General features: G+C 34.1%; 1 protein-coding gene across 1 annotated transcript in view; it reads right to left on the reverse strand.

Annotated features, from left to right (window-relative positions):
• Positions 1-583: 583 nt before the first annotated feature.
• LOC115443647 overlaps positions 584-20610 on the reverse strand; it is a 30097-nt gene continuing 10070 nt past the window's right edge. The window contains exons 3-12 of the mRNA XM_030169129.2: positions 16989-17104; positions 14306-14461; positions 11093-11297; positions 10537-10723; positions 10135-10229; positions 9634-9751; positions 5457-6059; positions 4720-4890; positions 3942-4054; positions 584-3809 (exon numbers count right to left, since the gene is read on the reverse strand). Coding sequence (XP_030024989.1) covers positions 3531-3809; positions 3942-4054; positions 4720-4890; positions 5457-6059; positions 9634-9751; positions 10135-10229; positions 10537-10723; positions 11093-11297; positions 14306-14461; positions 16989-17104 — 2043 coding nt within the window. The 3' untranslated portion in view covers positions 584-3530. The remainder of the gene's footprint in view (positions 3810-3941; positions 4055-4719; positions 4891-5456; positions 6060-9633; positions 9752-10134; positions 10230-10536; positions 10724-11092; positions 11298-14305; positions 14462-16988; positions 17105-20610) is intronic.

A 20610-nucleotide genomic window follows, 5' to 3' on the forward strand; every position in this document is an offset into this window, starting at 1 on the left:
ACGCAGTCTCCACTCCAGAACTCGCTTACTCTGTCCTACTATTTTATTTGTATTCCGACCCTCAGGCCATCTTTACTTTTGGCTTGGGGAGATTACTATTGGTTTACAAAAACTATGGATCTTACAATGACAGAAAGAAATATGTACGTTTAACTCTTCTGCCATTTTACAATTTGTTTTTCGGAGAAATACATACATTTTCTCAGGCAGTTTGCCATGGTCCTTACGAATGCAAATCCTCGGAAAGTGTCATACCATATAAATACTGCGTAAGTCTAACTTTGGCAGTTTTGAAGATAGTCAGGAGAAGCTTTGTTAAAGGAAATTACGTACATGATTCTCAGTCGATGTCTGAAGATGTCCAGACAACAAGAAGATTGTAGAGCTTTCAGGTCTGCCACATAGGTAGGTCGTAGTTTAATTGATACGTAGTCTACGTGATTTTGTATAAGTTCGAGATTCATCTGTTTCACGCACAGTGAAAATGATTATTTTATTACGTCAACAGCATTATTTGTAATATTGTATTAAGCACGTTTTTTTATTTATAGCCCACCCAAGGTATTAATATAAAATAATAATATTTCGTTTTACAACTGTTTATTTCGAACATCACAAATTTTACATAATTACATAGTTTTAAGCAGTTATATTTTGGTTAGTAGAAGTGCTGTACAAGAAATACGATTGTTAACAACTTGTAAAATGTAGACAATCTGTTTAAATAAAAACAATAGTGATAAAACTTCACGCACAAACATAAAAGGTACAGAAAGAAATATTGACAATGATTTTTACAAACCGTGTCTCCCTGGCAATTAAAACCGAGTTCTGAAGGACTCTTATAGTTATAAGGGATAGCAATTTTTTTTATCTTCGTGTGTTTAATAATCTTACAATGTAGGCGAAAATATGAACTCCCGTGGCTTAAAAAAAGCACAAATAAAGTCACAATATAAACTGGCCAGGGTAGTAAAAGTGATAGAAAGTATGAAAGATAAATGACTGGAAATTAAAATGATGTCAAGAATGAAGGTTGAAAAATTTAAAAAATTTAATAAAAATAATGTATCTTTTTCTCGCAATTTGTTTTCCATTGAATATATTATACTGAATTTAATGATAATTAATATTTATGTTTAAATGTAGTTTTTGGGGTTTACTCAAATTCACTAATACCTTCGCCGTTCCACACTTACCGGTACCAATAAGACAGTTCAGTTTCAAAATTACGATTCAACTTTGAAAATATTACTTGTAGTGTCTCTAGATGACTTCATTATAATTTACATACATAAAAACCAATAAATTCTTCAAAATCCAATTTAAAAGGTTTTGTAGTTGCTGTGTTCATCGTTACTTTTCTACTTACTTTATATACGGTAAGAGCTAACATAGTAAAATGACACAAACGCATTTAGAAAGCAAGTATATTGTTAGTGGTAACTACAATATTATAATAAAATTAACTTAGAAATATATTTGTGGCAATTAAAACTTTTATACATTGAAGTTATACATATAATTCATCAATTCGTAAACAAGGAAACAGACTCGTTTTTTGGCGTCTTGTCTTTGAACTTCTATTAGTTTGATCATATTGTGTAGACAGCTTGCCAATGAACTGATTACTAAAACTATTCAGAATACTATTTGAGACGCTCATTAGCAATATAAAAACATACTCATGTTCGAAAATATGTTCAGAAATGTATTATATTGTATTTTTAGACTTTTATCGCCTTAGTTATGAGTTACAATAAATTGGCATATTCTTATTAATATTTGAAACTATTCGGTTATGAAATAATTCATTGAACCAATATAACTAAGTCTATATTTTTCACTCATTCACTTATAATTCAACTAAAAGTTTCACATTAAACGCAGTCAGGATCTGTTGACCAATTCAGTCATTACAAATAGGGAGAATGTTAGTGTTATACTAAAATGACGGTGCCGTGAACCTACATACTCTAATAAGATCGTCACGAGTTAGTCCCTAACATAGGATCTACACACTATATTAATATCTCAGCTTGATTTGTCAAAACCTCATTTGAATAACTGTATTTTAATAATAAAATTGTGGATGAACAATGACATCACATTAATCCATAATTGCATTTTAGCCATTTGTGAATTTTTAATCTCATTTCTAAAATTAGATCTGGGGCTTTAATCTCTATACATTTTTACCTCGGAACGCGTTGTTATCTTTGTGAATTTAGTATGGAATAATATTTTGTTTGTCAATTTCTATTGTCTTAAACGCGACATAGCGCGTTACGTGAAAGTTACATATTGTCAAAGTAATGTGTGGCATAGAGAACAAGGCCCCTGTAGGGATTTTATCCGTGCAAAATGTGAGCAAAACTGTAAATTTCAAGCTCCTTCCAATTTACTCCAGCTAAGCCACCCATTACAGTAAATGTTCGAGATAATAAAAAAAAATTAAATTAATTGGCATAAAATTTGTTAAACTCTAACTGGACTAGCTCCTTCACTATGCCTAATTACATTCGTTAAAATTAGCACTGTCGATATGGAAACGACATGTTTATAGAAAATACGAATGACATGATTCGGTAACAAGATGTAAATGTATAACTATTCCTATATCAAAGGCTAAAGGTCGAAATTTGTTTAGTAACAAGTGAAGAAATGTTTAACTATTAAAATATGTAACAATATTGTTAGATAAATGTACAGTCGTTTCCGAATCAAACGTAAAACACTAAAAAACCTTATTCTAAAATCAAAACCTTAATTAGAAACCTTAAAATACATTAAAAATGTTTATAAATATTTTAATAAAGATATCAGAACTAAGCGTATTTAAAAAGACCGTTGTGCGGTGATAAAACGAGATTTCTAATTTTATAAATTACAATGATTCTTAACATTACATTGTTAAAAACTAGGGTAAAATGTGTTCGTAGATTGTTTCTATGTAACATTATCAAACGTGCGGAATCCTTGAGGCTTGAAACATTCGATATTTAAAACCCTGTAAAGCAGGTAAGAGAAACATAGACGTATATATTTTGAAATTTAACAATCACTGTATGTGTAAACAGATAATGTGTAAAAGATGACGTCACAAATAGCTTAATACTTTTAATATTATAAGGAAACAGTTACAAGAATAGAATGATATACTGAATACATAACATTAATATAAATAGTATTTGCGTTTGGGAAGCGAATATATGAGAGACTTAAGTATTACGATTTACAAAATTTCACGCGTATAGCTACACAACACACGTTTAACAAAATAAGCACATGATCTGTAAGTCGACGGTTCACATATTTGTACTTTGTAAAATATTTTTAATATCCATTAAGGCCACAATTCTTACCATCTACATTGATTATGTCTAGGAATGATCTAATTTGAACACAATTTTATTATTTTAAAATCCATTGGTGTGCACTAAGTTTAGTCGATAGTCACAAAATTTGAAATCCTTTATAAATATCATTTTTAATTTTATTGTAGCGTCTTGGCGCTTTCTCTCCGCGTGCTACGTCTCACTGTCTTTTATACTGTCCTCGGTTGCCTTCCGAATGTCTGATAGTGGGTTGCCGTGAACCCTAAATCGGTAGAGGCAGGTGTAGTTCGGGTTGCCGTGGTTGCTCTCGACTCTTAACTCGATGATATTATACGCGACGGGGTACTCCACGCCACCGATGTTGGTTGTCTTTGGGTACTTCACCGGGAAGTATTGAATGGAGGTGCCGTTCGCGTCGTACATATAGTCACCGAACAGATGCGGTTCCGGGTCCAATTCGCCTTGTAAGCCCTTCAAGATAAATCATTTTTAAAGTATAATTTAATGTTAAGACAATATTCTAAGCTTACTGTCAAAGAGAAAGGATGAATTCAGTGATTGATCATTAGTAATTGAAATAAATTGTAAACTAAAAACACTTACGTATACTGTGAAGTTTTTGGGCGCCGACTCGATCTTCCCCTCGGCGGCGAGTAACTTCGACATGTGTTCGATGGAAAAACCGGTCACCTCGATTATCGCATACGTTCGCACCACTGGAACGTGACACAATTGCTGAATTAATATTAACCTTCCTTTTAAACACAAAGATGTTTAAAATATATAGAAATATTTTTATTCCATACCGAAGGCCACCAGACGAATAAATGGGGCATGCTGACGTTATCAACATAAACTTTGCCAGATTAGCTCGCCCTAGTACGTAGTTACGGATGATTGCTAATGGTAAGTATATTTTTACTGCCTGATGTCGTCGTCGTAATGCGTATGCAGTACGAGTACGACTACCCCGCTAAGGATTCGAATCCCAGGTTGGGCTATAAATGACTCAGTCGCAGTTCGGAGTCAAGAAGTTGGCCGTATGATACGCCTGTTCCCCGGAAAACACGTAAAGCGGTTGATCCTGCCTCTGATCTCTTTTCGGTCATGTCGGATTGCCGTCTCACTGAACTATGGAGTGAAGGAACAGAGAGTGCGCCTGCGTATTGCGCACACACATGTGCACTATAATATTTCCTGCATACCTTGCTGGACTTGGTTGAGATCAGCCGTCATGGGCGAAATTCGGGAAGGACGGATTCATTAATTCAATTAGAGATAGTTGATATTTAATTCGGACTATACTTACAGTAAAATTAAATGTATTCGATTTCTCCGAGCAGGATACGACATTTACACAATATATTTATAAATCAATTACCTAAGTATCCCGGGAATCCTTGGAAGGCCCAGCACTCGGCGGGCATGGCGCCGGGCGTGAGCGCGTACCGCGGCGACGTGTACACCCACACCGCGAACAGGCCCAGGAACGAGTACTGTTTCGTCTTGATTTGGTACAGCTCCGTGCACTTTGTCGACACCACTTCACCACCTGTGGACAACAGTCATGTTTGTATTATTCTTGAAGCCTTAAGGTGTAACTAATAATATGGATCCATGTTTAACTGTACAAGAATGTAAACTATAACTTACGTATGTTTGCGTAATGCTGGTTTATCATGCCCTATGCCATTTGTTTATTTATTTAAAACATTTTGTACACGTGGTATAATAAAGTTGGTGGACTTAATTCCAAGGGATTCTCCCACAATTAACTTTAGGGTGGTGCAAAGATAGACGGAGACAGATGCAAAAGTCAATAATAAATAACATTTCTAGGAATTCTAGGTACTATTCACAGCACATCAGTAACAGTGACTTCTGTTTAAAATCCTATTCAACATTTTTAGAGAAGGAAAAATTCATCGTAAACGAACTAGAAAATATTATGTCTGTTAGCACCAATTGATTACCCCAAATGAAATACAGTTTGATTTGGATAAAAATTCATTAACATTTACTTTTCCTTCCCTGAATACTGTTATTGTTGTGGGGACAAAATTTTACTATGAACTGAGTGACCTCCTTTTACAACCGGTTAAAGTATTTAAAACTCACCTGCCGACTCCAGCGCGTAATCCACTAGCCCGGTTTTGTCTGCGTCATACACGTTCAACATATTGGTCACAATTTTCTTGATTTCTTCAACGTCAAGACTTGATTCCATATTAGTCACTCTTATTTCCTTCACATAATCATTCACTCTGTCGGAAATGAGCTCCAACTGACGCGCCTCGAAAGCAGACACTTGCTCTTGGATCAACTGGCGGATTTTGTCTTCGTCCAAATCTGACTTCAAGGAGTTTATCAACTGCTCCTGAATCTCCAAATTGATGGCTTGTAATTGCTCTTTGGTTACGTAGTTTTTATCGAAATATGACTTCAATTGCGCCGCAATAGCGTCTATATTGTCTCGCGTTAAAATTTGCATAAGATTTTGTTGTAAATGTTTTAGCGAGTGGTGTTCAATTATGACCTCAATGTTGTCGAACTTGGAGAGTTTCTGGTCGAAGAACTGAAGTCTATTATCCACACTTAGTGCCCAGTTTTCTAAAGCAGCCAATCGTTTCGACAAATCTGGATCTTGTATTATCAGAGGCGGCTTATAATTGTCTACGACGGGCTTTTCTTGAGGCAGAATTTGATCAGAATAGTTGTAACCTGAAAACCATAATGTTTCATTTATATTTGTTTATCTGGAACTCTGTCCTTCCCACATAAAACTTTTAATCAAATGAAATGAAATTAAACGGACAGGGAAGGACAGAGTTTTATATTTACATTAAAATAATGAATTTAACTCACCTAAAAGTGTAGCGTCCCTCATAGTACGTCCACTTTCTTATAGGTGATATGGCCTCTATCCTTCCCCGAATTTCATAACACCAAAGTAACAGGGAAGAAATATGTGGGAATAAAATTGAAAAGGCATTTTGCATACAAAATATATAATTAAATCAAAATAGCCCGGCATTAGTAGAACACGACATGAATTACAACATCTACACCCACAACGATATGTAATTAAATTACAGAATATTGTTTAAGAAGTGATAATTTCGAACATAGAATCAATATGTTTAGAATCCAGAAAACTCGCATGAAAATAAATTTTAAGCATAATAATCATTTTTACTAATTATTCTGTGCTTCTTAAACAAAATCTTTTATAATAAAATAAATCTTTATTCCTAAAGACAACCATATTACATTTATATATGAAAATAAAATTTCTTATACATCTATAAAATATAAAGCACTGGAAATGACAATTCCACATATTTACTTGCACATAAAAAATGAACAGTATATTATTGAAATTTATCCAATCAAGTAATGACTCGTAAAACTTCCAATATTAATACTGATGTCTATTTGTTCCTTTGGCCATATATTTTTTTTTATTTCGCAATACTGTTCCAAATAACATTGACCACCAATTTCAAAGAATTTTATGACTAGGGCGTTAGTCTTTTAACCTAATACAGTAAAGCTACGTTTCAAGTCATGACAAATGTTCATTCATCAACAAACAGGGAAGGTACCTAATCTAATACTACTTGTATTTTAAATTTCAAGAAACAGCTATTGTGAAAAATATTGTGTAACATGATTTAAAATTAATATTTTTTTTCGAATATCTTGAGACAATCAATAGAAAAAATCACTCAAATTTAAATATTGTAAATAGCATACATATCACTACATCACTACATAGTATAAAACAAAGTCGCTTTCTCTGTCCCTATGTGTGCTTAAATCTTTAAAACTACCCAACGGATTTTGATACGGTTTTTTTTAATAGATAGAGTGATTCAAGAGGAAGGTTTATATATATAATAATAACATCTATTAAATAGTCAGCATTGCACCCGTGCGAAGCCGGGGCGGGTCGCTAGTTTAGTTATATAATACTTCAATAAATTTTAATACCTTCATATAATCAATAAAAATTTACAATACGCAAAGGCGGCAGTTACATTGTGAGCAAATTATAGTTTCTATATTGATAATAAAACACGGAACGGACATTGTCATGACTAATTAATTTGTACCCAAAAATTGTTAAAACATCAGTATAGACTAACAACATCTTTAATAAACACAGTGTAACCATAATTTCTTCAACATTAAGATTTTTTTCCCATATAAAAATGCCAATATATGTATTAATATTATGTCAATTTATCAATGAACAACATTTTAACTACCTCCATGTTTCTTTTTTTATAATAGAAGCATAGGTCACCTGACAACGAAAAATAAGCGCCACACAACATTATCCGCAAGTCCAATGTGTGTTGTGTCAAGTGTTGTTGGCCTTTCTGGCCGACCGTCCTTCAGTAGTTCATGGTTACACTACATTTATTAGAGAGGTTTTACTAAAATTATACATCAAATGTTATGGCAACGCAATGTCAAATTAGGTACACAATACACTTAAACAATTAAACACCAAGATAAAACATGCATTAGCGCATAAAAAATAAAATCTATACGGCGGAATGGATTAAAACATAATTTAATAAAATAAATAATTTCCTTTTCAAATAAATTATAATGAAATGAAATCACAATTGTAATTAAAGCGAATACATTTCTTTGAAATGTAAGAACGTGCGTACACGAAAGCGTTGGAAGTTATTGTTTTACTTATTTTCTACATTATATGACCTACCTTTAGCTGGTCTATATTCATTACTGACTTTTTGTGACATATTTGAACCAACATTTTAATTATCTGATCAAGAAATTATTAATGAGGTTATCCATTATTTTTAAATATTTGAACAATTTTTAACGTTATATATAACACTGGCCATAAAGGAATCAAATCCAAAATTCTTATTAAAAATTCACATATCCAAATACCTTTTATTCTTTGTATTAATGTTTATAAAAAACATATACATCTATTTCATGTACGCACGTTAGTAACTAAAATAGAATAAAGCACATTGTTGCAAAATTGCAGGTATCGTAGCATTCAAAACATAATAAACAAAATAGTCAACACAACATATTATAAACATACATAGTTCACCAATAATAACATTAAAGTGATTTTGTAAAACAATGTGTATTGTTTTAATTTCATAATCAAATTAAGTACTTATCGAATCCTATTTTACACTAGGTTATATTTTAAATTCAAATGTGATACATATTAATTGTGACCAATTTTTTTCGGAGTTAATTCTACCTTTACTTATAAAGCCAGGTATTACTTACGGGTCTAAGATTGAAATGTAATACTAAATACACAAACAAAAAATACATATTACCAAACTACTTAGTACACTTTAATGATAAACTACATTAGTCTATTGTCAGTTATTATTTCCGTCGATTATGCTTGAGCCTTGTTCGTTTAGAAACGCGTTTATAAGTAAAGGTGTCTGATAACATTTTTAATCATCCAATAATTCCTTTCCAGAAACGTCTCAACTCTTCAAAACAACTTTCCGCCACGACTTTCGCGTAATCTGAAGCATCGGTCACCCTGTTTTGTACGATATCCTTGTATTGCATGTAAGTCTTTGAAACTTCTGGCAAATTATCCCTTATGTCTGGCAGCGTGATGTTTATCTCTGGCATTTTCGGTAGTATGTCGAGAGATGGCATTGTGATGTTCGGTAAAGATAACTTTGGAAATTTCATGTTGCTGAATTCGGACAAATCTAATCGGAAATCGGTAAAGTTTACCATTGCAAGACGGTCCCAATTCTCATAAGTGTAGTGCGCTGTAAGGAATGCGTGTTATGCGACAATGATGACATCCATTGCAGACGAAAATAGGTGACAAATAATCAAATAGTATTTAACAACTCCCAAAACACGGGCTTAATTGACAATTTTCATATATACTTTGTTTATGTTTCAAGAGAACCTTTAAACATCGTAACAAACCTTTTACTTAACACCCACACTCACGCCTTTTATCCCCAAAGGGGTAAGCAGAGGCGCAACTGGTGCAAACACTTACCACCATGCGATAAATTCCAGACTCCGGGCTGATATTGAGTACAAAAATCCAATATCTCTGCCAAACCCGGGGATCGAACCCGAGACCTTAGCACTGCAGTCGTGTCTTGTAAAAACGAAGCTACCGAGGCAATCGAAGCTCTTTTACTAAATACAAAACCATAAACACTACATAACATGAACGACTAGGTATGCTTCACTTGCCGTCTAAGGAAAGGTAGTGAGACAATATGAGAGGCATCATACTCACATCCGTATCCAACAACAGGCAGCAACAGCAGGAGCATCCAGGGCCACCAGCGTCGCGGCGCCGCCTTCTTCACACTGCGGCCATACTTCTCACTCTCGCCCACGTGGTTCGGTGTTATCTGGATATATATTTAAAAATTTGATATCTACTGATCGAGCGATAAATTGACCAATCACGATTAAGTTTAATTGACATGTTCACAAATGAGTGGTTTTGATTGGCTTATTCTCGGGATTGATTCGAAAATAATTATAAGTTATTTCAACTTTTAATGCATTTCATTTAATTAACGGCAACGTTCAGCTTCAGAATTACAGAGATTAAAAAAGGATTGTTTTACCTAGTTTCACACAACAACAGAGCACCGAATCTACAATATAATATTTTTTTGCCCAGAAATAATTTACTGGTCAAGAAGTCGAGGTAGTTATGATCTCCAAAGTATGTATGGTTCCTGTCAGTCTTTTATAATTAATTTATGCTGGTATATGGTATACTGACCGTCTCAACAGTGGTGGTGACCACTTTCTGCACGATCGAGTATATCCAGTAGAAGGGCGCTGTCGCCACCGACGCCGCCCGCGACAGAAGACTAGCTGTAAATTAACAAATAATATTTATATTCTTATATTTATTTATTTTAAGACGTGTCCGACAGAAAATAATTTAAATTAATTTTTCAGTCCGCATATAACATTAATTATAAATAAAAAAATACTCTAATTGGTTTTAAAGGACATATAACTAAGATATGAAGTTACGATGCTTGGATGTCGATTAAACAAGTTAAGGATCCAACAACATTAATTTTAAATAGTAAATATTGATTAAACAACTTAACCGAGCTTCCTCAGTCAATACTCAATGCTTAGTGTAGTATCTGATTAATCATATAAACTTTACCTTTCGCAGGTCTCCGGTCGGTGTACGGGTACCGATGCGAAGGTCCCACGATGCGTCGATACGCCTTGTTAGTGGATGTGGTGATGGTGGTCACGATCGTCATCAGCATCCGCGTGATCCACCACCTCTGGTCGGCCATGGCGTTCTTGTGTATGTACGCGCTTTCATCGTCTGAACTGTCTATTGACTGGAAGATTTGATTGCTTTATTTTCTTTTGAAATGTTTAAGAAATTAATATTTCGAATGGGTTTTCAGCTCTTTTATATTTTAACAGACTATTATATGATAATTAACGTATAAGGAGCATGATCAGAACATTGAATAATTTATTTACTAATTAACTTCATACCAGTTTTTTAAAATGAATATCAACCTAGATTTAAAATTATAGATGCAATTTTGGATAACGATGCGTTTAAACATTTCTTACTAAGCTGTACTAACTTGATTGTAGCAGAATTGCCAATAAACGATACGGCAAAACACATCAAAATGGAGTTGTATGTTAAAATTCTAAGGTATTCAAAAGCACAAAAACATTAAAACAACACTTACAGTATACCGTTTCCTGACTGTAGTAGCCGTCCACGCGCTGGTGGCGGCGAGGCGGTCCACCTCATCGGGGCTGGTGTTCGGCCCCTGCACGCGGAACTGCGAGAGGGACCGGCGCGACATGTTCGGCACCGCGACTTGCCCCGGCGCGAGCTCCACGCGGTCCTTGGACAGTGGCGAGTAGGTGTAGTCCGTCTTTGGATATTTGCTGTGAATGTTCATGGTTAAATTCAATTAAAAAATATTAATCATGTGTTTAGGCATATAAACATTTGCCAGCGTTATTATTGGGCATTATGAAGCTAACATCTTAACTATCAGGGCGGCGATTGCACTGAAATGCCGCGTAGTACTTTTAATTCAATTTTAAAATTCTGTATGTTGTTGCTAGGCGAACGGCATGCTCTCCTCCTCATTCAACAGCAATAACAAAGATCATTCGACAGGTCAGAATAAGAAGAAAAAAGAAATCATAATTTATGGAGGGAAATGAATAGGAAGCTTTAAGCGGATGAAGTAGACAGAGTGAGTGTGACATGAATAAAACTATGGGAATGAAAACTTACTAGGATGTAAAGGTAAGTTTAGACAACCTAGTGCTGGCAGCCATATATTGAATAAGACCTTCGAGGTGCGTACACACTAACAGCAATATCTTAACAATTCTATATAGAATGTATATACATGGGACCCGCGACAAGTCCAGCAAGCTTTAATATTTGCAGAAGTCAACTTGCCCTGATTATGAACACAGTAAAAATAGCTTGCCGAAGTTAACTTTCTCAAGTTTTCTTGCTTGTCTAAACCTAAAAAAGAAGTAAAATGTAGACCTAATTACCATCTATCTCTTCCCTAATCCTTATTTTTTTTTTCATTTAAGAACGCATTTTTTATTCTTATATCGTGGGTGTTTATGGGCGGTGATAGAGTGAATCACTTATTAGGTGACCCATTTGCTTAATACAAAAAAGAAATATACTCCACCAACCACCAAATGGCACAAGTGAATGATTATGTTGATAATTTATTTTTATATTTACGACTCAGACGCCCTCTTGACATGATGTTTTTGTTGATAATGGGTTTCTGACCTTAACTCTCGGTGAAAAATAGCATTTAACGATTAAGTATAGCAGATTTTCAGACTTGCGTCTAATATAATTGTTTCATGATCAAAAATACAAAATCCGATTATTTACGACAAATTAAGCGTCTTTAAATTAAGTTTATATTGCATAATTAGGTATAGTGAATGGTGAAATTCATGTGATTATTTATTTATTTATTTTGCACTTCATATACAATTAAATATTGTACATGGGCGGACTTAATGCCGAAGGCATTCTCTTCCAGTCAACCTTAGGGTAATATATTATACTTAAGTCAATAAGTGTTCACGTATTATTTAACATCATATAAAACGTGTTCCACTATTTTCATTATTATTGTAATAGATATTTAAATTGACAGAAATAACGACATCCAAAATACCTCTCTATTTCTGCAAATATCAAGCTTTCATACATGATTTCTGTTTTAATTACTCGATGATCCGTCAATGTTATTACAACAACCACTGATCACTGCACTTTTAAACACCCGCTAACACTTTATTCATAAAAAATCGAATGTAAACACAAGCTTAAATCATTTAGCTAAACAAATCACAAGGCTGTTTATAATTTCTAAATTATTAAAACACCATTTTCTAACAGCACTGTGGCGGTGTAATATTCCGGGATGGTCGTTTGACATTTGCGCACGCTACACTGACGTAAATATAGAACAATACTGCGAAGCTGATTGTTCCTAGCATATCATAGTATCGTCCTTTAAGATTCATTTGTGCATTGCATTTATCAGCCAAGTATGACTATATGCGTACCGTATTATGGCAATAGCTTCATAAGATCTTTTTGGAAATTATATAATTCTTATTACTATAATAAAAGGCTTGTAAGTTTCAACCCTTCATATAATGTTGCTGGCTCACTATTACAAGGTATTATGTAAAATATTTATGTTAAAAAATATAAAAGGCCATAATTCATGGTTTTCGCTTTATTTATCATTCGGGATTATGGATTTAAAAAAAAAAGACAGAATTATGCAATAAATATAAAATTCAAAAAATATACCATAGCAACTTGTAATGGTTAACCAGTGATGTGTGTACTGAAAAATATTATCTTACTTTTAATGATATGAAAACTATCATCTATGAGTTTGTTCTACTAATGTATAATTGTTCTACAATATAATATTTCAAAACATTGACGGGTAATAAATATTAACGACACATTTTTAATCCTATCAATAAATATCATCGGTGTTAACGTACCGTATCAAGTTTATAACAAAATAAACCAATCGTTAACTTCAGCGTATCCAACGCTAAACAAAGTGATTGAACTTTTTGCAGTTTACGTTTTTTCTGTTGAACGGAGCAAAAACGGAGTGCATTTACCTCCATGTGAACACTTCTTCCGATGTTTCCACTTCTACAATGTTTATCACTTTAGCCATTCTTCACAAATATAAATCAGTTTAATTAAATATAACAATAATAAAAATACGAATGCTACGTTTAGTCAGTTAGATAAAATGTCATTTTTCAATCTACCCACTATAAAAGTTTACCAACGATAAAAAGATTTGACACACAAATTGGGGTTTGCCAATACGAAAAATCACATCCTTCAATAATAAAGGCAAATCTATATATTTTTTCAAATATATATACCGTGATTAAATTATGCATCTTATTGCATAGAAAAATCATATTGAAATATTTAACAGAGTTCAAGTTTGGCGGGATCGTTCCGGAAGACGAATGACCTAAAAGGCTACAACTTCCAAGGATAGACTGACAACCAAATGCAGACAAGAATTATAGTCGTCAAGTTATGAAAAAAAGTCCCGTTAACAGTGACGTAATGTAGCATGAACTCCGGCTGTAATGCTGATGCATGCAAACTCACTGCTACTTTATATGGACAAAGCCGTAGATCGGTATTGGTTGTGTGTATTTAAAGGAGTCTTCATTTAAAAATAATTGTGGCTTGGGTTGAAGACTTGGAATGATTAAAATCTTCCCTTTTTTTGTAATTAGCCTCATATCCTGGAATAATGCAACTCGTAGCATCTATTCTGAATTATCTAGAACCCATTGCAAAATAATCTTGGGATATTAAAAATACATAACCATACACTCACTTCCAGTACTCGCCGGCCATTTTGTAAAGCCTGGACGGCAGGTGTTCACCGCGGGGATCTCTGTCGAGTAGCGCGCTGGTGTCAGCGAGCGCCTGCTCCGCGAACGAGCTGTCCGTGGAGCATACGCTGTATGTAGGGCTGCCGATGCGCGAGGATCTGACAACAGATGGGACTTATTGGATTATCATGCACATACATATATAGCTTTACATTTGTTCATTTCAATAGACTGAGGTGTTATTACTAGTTAATTTATCACACTCACCACCTCCTTATTCTCTATGACAGTGTAAACACGTAACGCGTGTTACGTTATCATTGTGAAATTTGTGTGGAATGGTATACTATATGGCAATTTCTGTTATCGTAAACGCGACGCAGTACGTTATGTGCCGTTACGCACTGTCAAAATAACGTGGGTAATAGAGAATAAGGCCTTAGTTAGGTTAGCTTCTATGGGATAGGAGTAGGGTTGCCAGATCCAGGCTGATCATTTCCTGGACATTTCTGGGGCCACGAACGGAATCAGAGTTTTGGTCTTTGGTCCGAGACTAAACGAAGTAGGATTTACCTAGAACTAATGGTTGATGAAATACGTTTTTTTTTTAAATCTTTTTAATTACTTTCTTAAACTGTTAAATACAAAAATGTAATTCAACTTTTCTAAGTAACTTTTTAAGGCTTAAATATTAAACTTTGAACATCAACATCACAAATTGTTTAAAGGATATTTTCATTCCGGGACAGCAAAATAAAATTACTGGACACGGGACAACACGCAAAATTCCGGGACAATCCCGGCCATCTGGCAACCCTAGATAGGAGATACCATTTGCCGACCACAGTATCAGACACACAATTCATATCTTTTCAACTCTTAAGTCTCATTGTCAGTTACTATTAGTATTAATACTGTGTGCTTTATATAATGATTTTTCAAAACGCATAACTATAAAATACTGATCGCTGTCGTCCTTCTTAACACGATATGGCAAATGGGGTCACAATGCATAAGACATCACGAATTTCGACGTCATGAGACGTAAACGAGCTGTGGAAAAAATTGGACGGATTCCAAGTGTACCAGTGTGCAATATTTGTCTCTAGTGTTCATAATTTACCCAGATATAAATACGAAGCTTAACATACGCTATGTATAACAAAACACAAGTGGAGGTCGACATTATTAAAGAATTCTATAAAATACGCCGTACGCATCATTTGTTATAAGTAGGCCAACTTTCGTAATTGAGGAGTGGAAGCCGTTAAAAATATCAAACATATAGATGAAATAAAATGATCTTCCAAAACATGTTTGTAATTGTGTTAAAAACATAATGATTTTATTAAGATATTGTGAATCCGTGTTTGTCTACAAAAATTATATTGATCACAATAGTTGAAAGCTTCCCGAAAGCCTTGCGAATTTCGACAAACCTTACACACAAACTACACACTATAATAATATATGTTAGTTATAAAGTTATAAAATTATTAAAAAAATAGCTTTGATATTCTAATCATTGAGAGAAAATATGTAACAAACGCTTTAATTTCTTAGTTACTACGCTATTTTCAGATAAGTTTATCAAGTTATGACACAAGAAAAATAATTAACTGTAAGAGGAAGACGAAGTAGGACAAGATTAGCGGCAGATATCTTAAAGACGAGAAACTTGTTACAGCGGATGTATGAAAATGCGATCAAGGTCTAAGCTCTTATCTTTTTTGAGTAAACTCATTTCCTCCATCTTTAATAAATATATGACCATACTTCACGACCTAAATAAAAAGTAGTATACCGATGGTCTTGTGGGTTTACAAGTTGGAGATAACTTCATGTGCAATACTTACTTGATAAGCGACATATACATATACAATAAAGAAAGTTTGGAGTCAGTTAATAAAGAACGAAACTAAACAAAATATTATTAAAAGTTTTAAATGTATAGCCAGCAATGAAACTAATTGGCGCATGTGCAATAAAACATTATTTTTTTCATTAGGAATAATTTTTAAAACGGGTTATAAATTAGTCTGCATCATTGACTTATTTGTTTTATATCTACAATTTACAACGAATTAAATGAAAAGACCCAATCGATAATTTCAGACTCATCCCAAGAATTAACCAACCTTAATAAGATATCTGTAAACTTTTCGATTTAACTTAATTCTGATTGGTCCGATTTTTTTCGATCTATCCAAAGGCGACGTTTGGAATCGTTTATTGATGTTGGCTATTAGAGAAGCACTGTTTACCAGTACAGGGCTATCAGTAGCGAAGGGTGACATTTTCCGAAAAGGAACCATACACAACATATACTAATACGTATAAATGCGGTTTGCAATCATGCCTCATCATGATAATTATATTTTACACGAGTTACGCCAGAGAAGCCGGCAGGAATCGAGTTATATGAACCCTTTGCCACTGGGGGCTATGTATATACGTAACAGAATTTCATGATTCCACCGATTATGTTAAAGTAATTTCATGAGAATATTTCCTCAACTGCAGCGCTTACAAACTTGTTCTTCACTTCATTAACACCCACAACATAATGTATAAAAATATGAATGACTAACCTTACTAATAAACAACATTATAAACCATATTTCTCGGTTAAGAGTTAAATTAATTTTAAAAATAATGACTCATTTTCATATAGAGGTTGTATACCTATCTGCGGTCACATTGTGTGATGTGTGGACCGGACTGAGGCCGACGTCACCGAGTGAGCTGTAGTGGTGCGAGGACCTCGACGACACCCGCTCATACTGGCTGTTGATCTCATTCTGTGAAAGAAACGCATAATCAGAACACTAGTTATCACCTTATTGCATCTGTTTAACGGTAGATTGACGACGTGAAGAGACTTTATAACGTATACTAGATTTGGATTTAATAAACCCATTGATTAATTAATGCTCAGAATATTTTTATATTTTTATAAATGTTCAAAATAAACAATGTTGTGTATTGTTTATCAATTTTCATTCGATTTTACTGTGAAGAAAAACATTGTGACTGCGCGAGAAAACCAACATACAAGAGAATTCTGATAAGAATTTTAAGTATGTGAAATTTACCAACACGCACTAAGCTAGCCTGATGGACTAATACCTAAACGCTCTGAGTAATATAGGAGGCCCGTGCCCAGCAGTGGGTAGTATATTTACCAGACATATGTTATATACGAATATTAAATATCAGATATTATGTTTTATATCGAGATAGCAACATCTCTCAATCATTGAAGTCAACGACCTGCTTGAGTATTTAAAGAAATGGTAGCCTTTTCAATATTATAATTCATGAAGACTTCTTTGGAATTTTAATATTAATAAAATACTATAAAAGGTAATAGGTATACATATTGTTTTACATTCATTATAAAATGTTCGTAAAAAAATCTATCATACAAAGAGTTAACATACATTTGTTTTTCGAAGATACATTTTGCAATGCTTAGTAGCTGAATAAGGGCAAACCTCCGGAAGCGGTAAACATTTCGCCAGAAAATAAACAATGAGCTGAATGAAATGGCTTGTTATCGCTTACTAATTAAAACAAAGAGGCTCTTTTCAAAAGCGTGTTTATCAACGTGTCCCACATTTGAAGCAAGAACACCATACCGCTGGGCATTTTCGTCGAATTCTGCCAAGAATAACGGTAAATTTTGATGGTTAATTAACGTCATCAAGATTTATAACCATATATTGCACCTGACTTATAAAAACTTGTACAATTACTTTGTGCGCGACTGCCAAATATAACCAATGCCTTGACTGTCATGCGAAATGTATTGTAGTGTGAATATGCCAATGTTCGTTCGAAGTCATCCCAAATATCTATTTTCATTGTAATACTATTCCATTTTTTTTTTTCTATTCTAAATTTGATGATAAATTAATAATTATTGGCTTAGTATAAGTGTATGGATGCAATGAGGGCACACGTGCGGGCCGAAGACGGAGGCAACGATGGCGGCATAAATTCAATCGCCTCCGGTGATCGGCCAGAACCGGCTAGTAATGGAACGCAAATTGGAATTCGAATCGTGGTACACCACGCGTCTGCCTTGTTGATACATGTGTAACAATAATGTATTTCAACATTAAGATCTGACAGATATATGCGACATGTGTCAAGCCCGGCATCGAATGTTGGACAGGGCTCAAACCGGCCGGGAGAGGCGTACACAAACTATGGCAATAAGTAATGTAATAATTATGGCAGCACAAGATACAATCGCAGCTTAGTTTGGGTGCCACTAGCAAATACTGTATACCTCCTAAGTCTCAAATTGAAATGAATAAATGAAAATAAAATTTACAAATACATTATGCAATATACGTCCCAACAACCGCGTAAAAAGCCACTTCCGGTGCTTGTTCGAGTAGAAGTGTTGTAAATTTTACAGAAAATATTAAATGACATTAAAATTCTTGATATTTTCATAAGCAACGTTTATCAAATGTTATGATAGCTTTACACTTGATAACTATAGTCAGGCGATAAAATATTATAACGTTGTTACACTGGGACCTGCCAGTTGGTTAACAATTATAACATAATATATACATATAACATACCAATGTTTTTAGAAAATAACGGCGTTCAGAAACGTCTTTCATTCGCAGTAGTCAAGTGAATTTAACTTTAGGTATCTTTCCGGCCAGCCAATGCTTCTGAACCAAAGTACACGAAAGGAACAGTATGCGCAAAGGTATACTTTGGACTGGTCGGTTAGATCCGTGAATTCATCTTTCTATAAATTTTAAATTCTAAGGTAGTGGTATTTGAACCTTCTATCATTTTACTTTAGGTTAAAATTTCTCTAATAAAGTTACGTTTTGCCCCACGCAATTGTTTTTACATTTTAGACATCATCGATAATGAATTAGTGTCAAAATCTCGTCAAAAATGAAATTAAAACACAATCTTCTGACCTTCTTCAAACAACGAGCGCTACAAGCATGAAATGAGCCTAAGAAAAACCGGCCAAATATTAAAAATGTAGCCACACCTTTACAAGTCATTCACAGTGATGACATCATTAGTAACGGCTACAAAAAAAAACCTTGTTTTAAAATTGTTTCAGATCAGCTACTATCGTGAAGCCAATTGCGTGTGCGCATTGCATGACTCACTGCTCAGTACATAGGATATTGACATTGAATTTTGTAACCCCAAAAAATGTTGAGAAAATAAAACAGTAACGTAACCTTAAACTTGTATCGTGCAATAAACGAAATGCAAATGTGCAACAACCTTGGTCTACTTCGTTTCCTGTTATTACGCATTTAACAGTCTATTGCAAACTGTACGTATTTATTTACTGAATAAATTTGCGTACTGATTACTGCTAATAGCGTCTGAAATTTTAACTTATAGGACGTACCTTGGAATAATGATTGTTGATAATAACCACGTGGCAAGAATTCCGAGCGCGTTCGTTGTTTTGTTTCTATGCAGTATAACACGTGTAACGTTGAAGAGATTTGCCGTGACTGTTGCAACTGAATAGACTATGTACTCTATCATTAACTCGTTCCAACTGAAGTATTATCTAGCGATTATCATAAATACCATTGATAAGGTATAACACCCAATATATTGTGTGTCCGTAACCTAAATAAATACTGACAAATTTAACTTTTTTTGTCATGTTGAGTTTCCAATTTTAACATAATACCGAGGTCTCCAAAACTGATCTTATTGAATTAAGTTTAAATTTACGTAAGAATCACCTGTTTTGTAATCTACAAGAAGACGATACTTAGCATCAGTCATTCTTGTCAATTTAAAAATTAATAGAAATCTAAACAAATCTAGAATTATTATAATCATGCACCAAAATGATGTTGATGCGTTTTGCCAGCGTTTATCTTGATTAGTCATATACGATGAGCATACATGACCAAGCTAGGATAGTATAATAGATAACAAAGGTTAAGTTGAGTAGGAAGGATCGATATCTGACCGACGCCATTTCAACTAGCAACCGATAGAAAATAGCGACTAATGCTTAATTTAATAACAATCCCAAACTCGCAATGGATCAATGGTAAGAATGAACCAATCAAAATAAGTTATTTGTAAGCATGTCTGCCAAATTTAATTCCCACTGGTACATTTTCGCCATCGAAATCAGCGGTTAGGATCGTATATTATAAAATCGGCTGTCAGTGGATGTAAATGTATAAAATCTATCGACAGCGTTTTGCCACATGCACTTTCTTGATATCAAAACTGATAAGACAAGGCCAACTTATTTCCGATTTTATGATCGATTAAG

Source organism: Manduca sexta, chromosome 12, assembly GCF_014839805.1.
Source record: "Manduca sexta isolate Smith_Timp_Sample1 chromosome 12, JHU_Msex_v1.0, whole genome shotgun sequence".
NCBI lineage: Eukaryota > Metazoa > Arthropoda > Insecta > Lepidoptera > Sphingidae > Manduca > Manduca sexta.